The 9078-nt window shown below is 49.1% G+C and overlaps 2 protein-coding genes across 4 annotated transcripts in view; one reads left to right on the top strand and one right to left on the bottom strand.

The window, feature by feature from the left end:
- Positions 1-334: 334 nt before the first annotated feature.
- ISCU (iron-sulfur cluster assembly enzyme) lies at positions 335-6955 on the bottom strand. The gene is made up of 5 exons (XM_066260323.1): positions 6799-6955; positions 5310-5423; positions 4285-4395; positions 2339-2417; positions 335-852 (listed from the first exon to the last, which is right to left on the bottom strand). Exons 1-5 carry the CDS (start codon positions 6910-6912, stop codon positions 767-769), a joined length of 504 nt encoding a protein of 167 aa, XP_066116420.1. The 5' UTR covers positions 6913-6955; the 3' UTR covers positions 335-766.
- A 1174-nt stretch (positions 6956-8129) lies between these two features.
- SART3 (spliceosome associated factor 3, U4/U6 recycling protein) overlaps positions 8130-9078 on the top strand; it is a 33911-nt gene continuing 32962 nt past the window's right edge. For 2 of the 3 annotated variants that reach the window (XR_010729291.1, XM_066260317.1), the window contains exon 1: positions 8130-8677. Coding sequence is in view for 2 of the 3 variants with exons in the window: in XM_066260317.1 (XP_066116414.1) it covers positions 8357-8677 (321 nt within the window). In the remaining variant the exon portion in view is untranslated. The remainder of the gene's footprint in view (positions 8678-9078) is intronic. The other variant, XM_066260318.1, reaches the window with a different exon arrangement.

Raw genomic sequence — 9078 nt, 5'->3', positions numbered from 1 at the left:
CAGCTTCAGGGGATTGTTGAAGCCAGCATTTGTCCCATTTCAGGATTTCCCAAATTGGTGACATTACAGAGAATCTTCTATCCCCACTTGAGTTGTCAGTCTGTTATTATTTCACAAAGGGCACCCCAAAGTGATGGCCATCTCCTTTTACCTTCACCCTTGTCACATAAAACATGACACTGGCTTTGTAAAAATCTCCGTATAGCCTTTACTGCCCCGGTTGCTCAGGAAGGTGCACGCTACTGCCGCCGGCATTTGGGAACCCCGAGGGGCTTTGGGCAGCACTTTGGGGTGAGTGAGATATCCAAGAGACAAGGCTTAGCAGAGAAAGACGTTGTCTTACATTCTTTTATTTGTTATATATATGCAGATCTGTTTTATGTACAATATGTGGTTCTATCAAATAATAGTATCAAGGCATTCTATTGCTACTCTTCCCCAAAATAGATTCAGCTAAAATAGGACTTTGTGCACTTGATGGACTAACCAAACTTGAGACTTCATTACTGATTTCAGTTTTGAGGCCATACTCACAATTCAAAATATACAGAGACTGGATTAAGGCGGTGAACGTGGGCTGAAAGAAACCATAGGAATCAGAACAATTGAACTGTGTATTTTGCTTGCATCAGGGCCACAATGTGAACAGAAACGTGCGCATGGCACAGCTCTTTCACTGTAGTGCAAGGAGCTTGTAAAATCTACGGTGACTGCACAGCAGGCAGCAAGCGGCGACATGTCCTGCCGGAAGCGCCTGGCCGAGGACTCATTTCTTCTCCGTCACTCCTTTCTTGGGTTCCTGTTTCAGTTTGTAATCAGCCAGGGCGGCCTTGATCGCATCTTCGGCCAGCACTGGGAGGAAGGGAAGGAAAGAAAGAGAGCCTAAGTTTCTAGACAGAGAGAGAGTTTTAGGGATGGGATTTCTAAGAGCTGGAGGGCAGCGCTGCTGGGCAGGGCTTATTAGTCGCCCAGCCAGGGTGCTGGGGATGGGGCAGGCCTGGAAACCGGCTGTTCCCTGAGCCAGATTCCTTCTGCGGTGGCTTTGGGGACAGAGACGGGGTAAAATACCCTGGGATTCTGGGTTAGGTTCTGAGGCTCTGCGGATCTTTCTCTTCTGCAAAACTGGACAATCACGCTTGTCTTGCTGGGACTGTGTGAGGGCTTACATAGTGTGGCTGGCACACAGCAGGGACACAACAAATGTTGGTTCTCATCTGCAGTAAACGTAGTGGATGGCAGTTAAGCTAGCTGGCATAACTTAGGTCGCATTGTTTGTAGATAGGATGGTGTTTGCCACATCACTCTCTAGGGACCCTAAATTTGGACACTTATTTAGGAGTGAAGCTCTGGAGGAAAATAAAAATCGAGGGCTGGAATGACCACAGAAAGCAAGCCAACACTGGAGAGCCTGAGCTCAAGGTTTCAGTACCCAAGAAGGCCTAACGCAGAGGCTGGGTTTTCGTTCTCAATGTTTACATGCCTCCACTCATGGGTACTCGAACTTCCAGCCCAAGTGGAAAGAACCTGGTTCTTACAGACTTCTCGAAGACTGTATTAGGGTATCCCTTCCCCAGGACTCAGTTCTCCCGTGAGTCTTCCCCTGGCAACAGGCCTGGCTCTCGGCTGATTTTAACTAATTTGGTCAGTAAGCCCCCATCAGTGTGAAGGCTGCTGTTTCTCATTTCCTCCTTTCCCAAAAAGGTTGAGAGAAGATGGAAATAGCTTTAGATTTAAGACAAAGACTGAGCTGGAAAGCCAAGTGTCAATCTTAAAGTATCTGGGCATTCCCTGTGACAGCGCAGAGGGGAATACTGTACGAACGGGCTTAGTCATTACATGCAGACGCAGACCCTGACAGCCATGGGTGTGGACAGGAAGTGATGAAACACACAACAAACAAGACTAGGATGAAGGCTCACTCTCCTCTGCTGTCCTAACTGGACTGCGGTGGGGTGGGAACAGCACGGATTCTGGAGCCCCAGATGGGGGATTAGCTCCTGGCTGTCTCACTTAGGAGCTGTGCACCTGGCGCTTTAACCTGACCCTCGTTTCCTCACCCGTGAGGCTGAGAGGAAACAGTACCTCCTGTGGCATGGAGGACGTTTCTGAGGTTTACAAGTTACGCCATGAAGTGCCCAGTGCGAGGCCTGGCAAATACCACCTCCCGTAAGACTCCCCTGGACACAGATGTGCGAGCGTGTGGCTCGAGACCTCTGACGGATATTTAGACAGCTCCATGACCACAAAGGAGTCGTCATCATGCTGTTGCACATGCAAGCTGACTCCATCAGAACCCCCCACCTGCCTGGGCCCACGGCATCCTGCAGGGCAGACTTACTGGAGCAGTGCAGCTTCACGGGGGGCAGGCACAGTTCCTTGGCAATGTCTGTGTTTTTGATGGTCAAGGCTTCCTCCACCTGAGAGGCAGGCGAGGAGAAGCAGTGTTACTGGTGCTCTGTCTTGAGGGACAGACAATAAAGAGTGGAAAGGCCCAAGAGGCCCCCAGGACAGGGTGCTGGCTGCTGTTAATAACCCCAAAGCCAGGACCTTCTCAGGCCCCTACGAGCGTGCCAGGCTGCACGGGGACTCTCAGGTACGGAGACGTCTTGGTGGGGTAAGCAAGGCCGGCAGAGATCCTATGCTGATTTTGTGAATGTCGGCTTCTCTGATGTCCTTATACCAAATGTTTAGAATAAGTCTCTTCAACTAGAAGTGTAGATGGCACTGGGTAGTCAGACAGATGTCAGACAGGCTGGCGGCAGCCCAGCAGTGGCAGTGGCACAGGTGGTCTTGGGCTGAGCGTCCTCTGTGGGCTCACCCTCTGCCGACGGGAGTCTGTCTCCTCTGGACAGACTGAAATGCCGCCTGGGGTTTGGTGGGGAGTTCGAGGGCATCCCTGGAGGCAGGCAGTTCCTTGCCCACGGGGAACAGAATTCCACCATCTTAAGAAAAACCAGATTTCTGCACCTGTCCCCCTAATTTCTCAATTCCGCTCACTAACTCCACTGAATTATGAATGAAGGTCTGTTTCTGGTAACTCAGACAGGGGGACCTCAAGGTTAAAGAGAGGCGCTCCTCTCCCATTTTCTGATCACAACACATACGCCTCTGAGGGTCCAGTGGGAACAGAGGTGCCGTCCCCGTTTTGCCCCTTTCCCTGCAGACTGTTGTTGATAGATCATTGCCTGCCAGAACAGGTCAGGCTGTGCTTCGCTGGCCCCGAGCCACAGGAGGCAGGTGGCTCGCGGCGTGGCATAGCACTTTGCTGAGCTGCCCAGCTCCCAAGCACTCTTCTCTATGACTCAGCTTCCTGAACTTGGTCCCTTGGGGCTACAAAGATGAGCAGCCTGCAGTGCGGCTTTTCTGAGAGGTTTTAAGGACTCAATTTTAGAAAGAGCAGTTCTTCAGTGGGCTTGGGACCTTCCACTTCTGCAGCTGCTGGGGAAAGAGGGTTTGGTGGAGAGAAGGATGGGCGAGAGGGTCCAGCCCTGCTTTCCTCCACCCTCAGAGGGCCTGTGAGCAGCCGCCTGGACCACCGCTTTGATGTGCTGGCTCACTTTGCCCCTACCCTGTGTTTTTGAGTCTTCAATCCCTCTTTTGGCACAGGCCGATGTTTATCATGAATCCTTAAATGCCACCTGCAATCTTCCCGAAACACATGGCAGGAAATAAACAAGAAAAGAAACCACTATACAACATCCCCTGAGCTGACCAAGACTCCTAAGAAACTGTAACAGCAGCAGCAGCAACCTCAGAGAAAACCAAAGATTTCTTTTAAGCTCTATTTTGTTAGGTGGAGAGGTGAGAATCTTTAAAAATTTTTTTATTTATTCATTTTAGAGAGAGAAGAAGGGGGAGAGAGAGAAAGACAAAAACATCGTTCTGTTTGTGTGTGTGCCCTGATTGGGGATCGAACTGGCAACCTTTCTTTGCCTATCAGTACAATGTTCTAACCGACTGAGCCATACGACCTGGGTGAGGATCTTTATTCTATTTAATAAGAAACTAAACACCTCGGAAACCTCCAGATAAAAACAATCATCAACAACAACAACAAAAGAAACCCCAACTAAAAACCGCTTAACAAAATTATCCACTGTTCCCAATGTGGAGAAGAATTTAATAAAAATCTGGGTAGGGGAAATTAAAAAGAAATTCTTAGAATGACATTAAAAAAAAAATCAGTTACCCCCCCCTCCCCGCACTGTACCCTCCCCTGAGAGCCACATTTGTAGAAAGTGTGGTTTAATTTTGTCAGATCTGCGAGCAACCTTATTGCCTTACCGTCTTTCCTTTCACCCATTCGGTGGCTAACGAGCTGGAGGCAATTGCAGAACCACAGCCAAATGTTTTAAACCTGGCATCCACGATCTTCCCTTTTTCATCCACTTGAATCTAGAGAAGGGACAGGAGTTAGGCCACCCTGGATACCTGGTGCTCACTGAGGTTCCCTGGGGCTCTCCCCAAGAGCTTTGGTCTTGCTTTCCATACTTGTAAGATTTGGCATTGACTACTGAGTTTGCTTTATTTTGAATAGTTCAGTGACGGAAAGTTAAATATAGGAACAATTATATAGAACTATATACACCTTGCTGGTATAAAGATCAACTGAAAAATATGCCCCCTTCATAGTTTTTTATTTTATTTTATTGTAACCCTAGGTTGCTTTTGGCTATGGAGTTCTACTCATGTCTGCTATGTCCACCTGCCTCTTAAAACATAAGAAACACTTGAAGCATCGCATCTACACTCAAGGTGTCTAGTTAACGCTTTTTTCTTGGACAGCAAATTGCATTTAGTAGATCTGCCCTGCCCTGTGTGTTTTCTAAGATAGGCATGAAGACTCTGGCAAACTGCCCATTCACCATGATGAAGGAGATTGTGGATAAAGCTACGGTTTACCCAAAGAGCCAGTCACTACCTTCCTGCTGTCTTCGATTTGGGGGAGGTTTGATTTATTGGATTTCTTATCTCATTTGTGGATTGCTAGCTCAACGGTTGTGGTTTTCCTTTGCTCAGTAAAATTCACAAAACGTTTTACTTAACTGACGTTGGAATTTAAGCTGATTTAGTCAGTGAGTAGAACAGTGTGATTAGTTTACTATATCAGAAAGGGTCAGCACAGTGTACTAGCAGGAGAACTAGGATTCAGGCTCTGCTCTGATAATTTATAATACTGACTCATCCCATCTCTTCAAGAATCGAAATGGAGACTAAATGAAATGGTGTATGCAAATGCTTTGTAAACTCCCAAGCACTGTATAAGCAAACAGATTACCATCACTATTAAAGATGCAAACCAGCCATACCTGCAATTTCATTACATCACCACATGCTGGAGCCCCCACCAATCCAGTTCCAACATTTTTAGATGTCTTGTCAAGGGACCCCACGTTTCTGGGATTTTCATAATGATCAACAACCTGAAATGTGTGAGTTAAGATAAATCATGATCACTCTTTTTTGGTATTGACTTGACTTGATGGTAAGCTCAAAGTCAGCAACCTGAGCTTGGCAGGCAATCACCAAATACCAAATTTCACCTGGGAGGAAGGCTTACAATCATGTCATTGAGAAACATTTGTATCTCCTGTCCAACTACCTTAAGAGGTTTGTAATACTTGAGGAAAATCACGTCTTAGTTCCATAGGATTTTTAACTACATATAATTATTTGGCCTTTACCCGCTTAAATCGACAGGGTTGGGCTCATTTTTGTTATTTCCAAATAAAATCTATTCTCAAAGTAAAATAATTACTATTCAGAATTCCTCAAAGTAATATGATCTATAGACTGAAGGCTTTCCCGGAAGCATCAAGGAGACTGTTACAGAGGAACAATGCTATGGATTGCGTCCTATTCTGCGATGCGATTCTCTACGACAATAAAATCAGTTCCATCAATTTATTTCAATGCTCTGAAATCGCCCTGGTGCAACAGCGCACCCTGGTGGCTATAAGGCTGCCAACAGGAATGCATTCAGCGTGTACAGTCAAAACACACCTCTGGGTGGGGGAGGAGCAAAGTCCTTGGCGAGGAGCCGAAGGCAGAACAAAATAAATGTTAGCCTTAAATATACCGATTGTCCAGTCCTCTTTCCCCCAACGATACGTCATGGATGTTGACTCCAAGCCCAAGGTCCTACAAGATAATATCCAATCTGGACTTTTTGCCCCATGTTGATTTACCATATTCTTTACTTACCGTAGTTGTTTTCCGAGTGCTAGAGTCTCCGGTCTAAGGGGCTTTACGCCCCCGGAAGGCAAGGGATGCAAATTACACAGCCATCCCAATCCCCCGCCCCCAAACAAAACATGAAAATAAAAACAGGTCCGTTGGTTAGGCGTCTGACTCCACTAGGACGCTATGCTAGGCACCATGCCGAGGACTTCACAGGCACTAATCTCGTGTAGGGGTCTCCTGAGATATACATTCTACAAATGGAGAATCAGGTTCAGCGAAGGGCAGTGACTTTCCCAAGGTCACTTGGCCAGGGCAGTGACCTGGCTGAAGCCAGAGCCCGCCCCAGTGTGTGTCTGTTCCAGGAGTCAGGCCGGCAGGTCATAACAGGACCCCCTTCTTGGGCTGTTAGGATGTTTAACATCCTAACCAGAACCTCCACCCAGGACCGGACGCCGACCCTACCCCAAGCTCCCCAGCCAGCGCAGAATCCCGCGGCCACTCCTCCCTAGGCTGGGCCTTCGTCTGGTGCCGGCACGCACTAGTTCCCCATGGCCGTCTTCGTACTCCCGCACCTCGATGAGTGCGAACGCGGCGCATCCCCCTGCCCACCCTTACCTTCTTGTGATAAAGCCGGGCCGGAGCTGACAGTTCCCTGGCCGGTAGGCGTGGGCTTTGGAGCAGCAGGGCCGATGCCGCACGCCTTAGACGGCCCACTCCAGCCGCCGCCATCTTGCGGGCTTGCGCCTGCGCAAACCAAGCGCGAGACCAAGGTGGAGGGGGCGCGCCCGTGAGTCGGCTTCCAGCTTGATGCGCGCACTTTCTACGACGTCATCGCGATCTTGCGCCTGCGCCGACCCGCTCCGTGCTTGTGTCGGCACTTTGACCACGCCCCTCCCGGAGCGGGCGGGTTGCGTAGCGGGAAAGTCTGAAGTTGCAGGAGGGCTTGTCCTGGGTTCTGGGTTCTGGGTGTAAGAGGCTCTCTTGGCTGAAGTGCGGGACCCAGGTTGACGTTCACGAGGCCCACCGCCGGGATACGGCGCAGAGGATCAACCAGTCCATTTTTCTTAACCCTGATTTGCAGCTAAGGACTTTCAGTTTCAGAGCGGTTTAGTAATTTGTAGAAGGTTGCTCAGAGAGTTGGATTTATTTGGAATTCAAATTCGGACAATCCTGAGTTTGAATCCGGATTTTTGCTCCTTCCTGGTTGTGTGACGGTAGCCAAATGACATCAGCTCTCTAAGCCTCGAGCTTTTGTAATACGTAGTTCAAGGACAATTCTTTCATTCACGGGCAAATACATGTGTACCTACTATGAGTCTAGGCGCTATACTAGGCTTTGGGGATCCTACGGGAGGAAAACACATATTTCTCACCTCACTGAGCTTGCTCGTGAAGGAGAAAGGCAAATAAACACAGCAATACTTTTCTACCTAAAAATGACAGGAAACGAACATCGTGTACTGTTTAAAAAAAATGTTTGTGTGTGTATCTATTTCTGTACAAACGACAGTAAACTCAACTTATATAGCAATACCTGGCAATTGAGAGTTTCTAATTACTTAAATGCTTAGTAATGTAATTAATATTGGTTTGTAGAATATGATCTTATAAAATGAGAAAACTCACACGTGTATTTAACGTCTACTAGGCACCAGACATTACATAAAGGGGAAGAATCTGGGAAATGGATTTTTCTCATGAATGGTGCAATCGAACTCCTAGTACTTGGGGTTTTCTCTGCGTTTGAGGCTCAGTTGCTGGGGATGCTTGAACCATGGAGTCAGGTCAGACTGGCGGTAAGTAGGTATTTATCACCCAGATTCATTTTGACCTTCTTAAGATGGCGCCAAATCCTTAACTACAGTCATCACGCTCACTCCATGACTTCCTTTAATGGCCTCCACCACTTCCTGTCTAAAGGCCAAACTGTCCGAAGTTGAGACGGAATACATGCCGTGTTAGTGAGTTTCTTTTCCCTCACGAGAACTCTTATAAGTATATAAAAATAATATGAATTACGTGATTTTAGATATTTTTCTCGTCGTCCAAGGCTCATTTTTCTCTCCAGGTGGCAAGAGAACGAGGTTTTAATCAGGCGCGCGCCGCGGGCAGCTTCCACTTCAGCGGGTCTTCGGCGGCCGAGTGAAAACCCGGGACTCAGTGGTAGCGCAAGATGGCGACGGCGGCCGCAGCATCAGCTTCGGAGCCGGAGACCGAGGCCAAGGCGGGGCCCGAGGCCGAGGGCGAGGAGGATGAGGTCAAGGCGGCAAGGACCAGGAGGAAGGTGTTATCGCGGGCTGTGGCCGCTGCAACGTACAAGACCATGGGGCCAGCGTGGGACCAGCAGGAAGAACGCGTGAGTGAGAGCGATGGAGATGGAGATGAGGAGTACGCCATGGCTTCCTCAGCCGAGAGCTCCCCCGGCGAATACGAGTGGGAGTACGATGAAGAGGAGGAGAAGAACCAACTGGAGATCGAGCGGCTGGAGGAGCAGGTGCGCCCGGGGGTGGGCAGGGGCCTCCTTCCCGCAGGTTCCCAGGCCCCGGCCCCCCTCCCCGGTCCTGAGCGGTCATCAAGTCGCCAGGGCGGCAAAACCACTGTTATCACCGCAGCGCTCATGTGGGGCGCTGACGGCTTGCCTGGTGCTGTGCAGGCGTTATCCCATTGACCCCTCGCAGCGCCTCGGGGAGGCGGGAGTGGATTCCCCCTGTCACGGGAGGGGACCGAGGCTCAACGTGAAGGGAATTCTCTTGCTCAAAGTTAGACTTCCTGCGAGTGGGGGGTCGGGCCTTGAACTTTGAACCGCCTCCACCGCTTTCACTCCTAACCGCGCAGTTCAACTATAAACTATGTCTGGCAGCAGAAATAAAATAATCTTCGTGAGTTAACTTTCCT

This window comes from Saccopteryx bilineata, chromosome 2 (genome assembly GCF_036850765.1).
Source record: "Saccopteryx bilineata isolate mSacBil1 chromosome 2, mSacBil1_pri_phased_curated, whole genome shotgun sequence".
Taxonomy (NCBI): Eukaryota; Metazoa; Chordata; class Mammalia; order Chiroptera; family Emballonuridae; genus Saccopteryx; species Saccopteryx bilineata.
The sequence above is the reverse complement of the archived record's forward strand: the minus strand, read 5'-3'. Positions and strand labels throughout refer to the sequence as shown.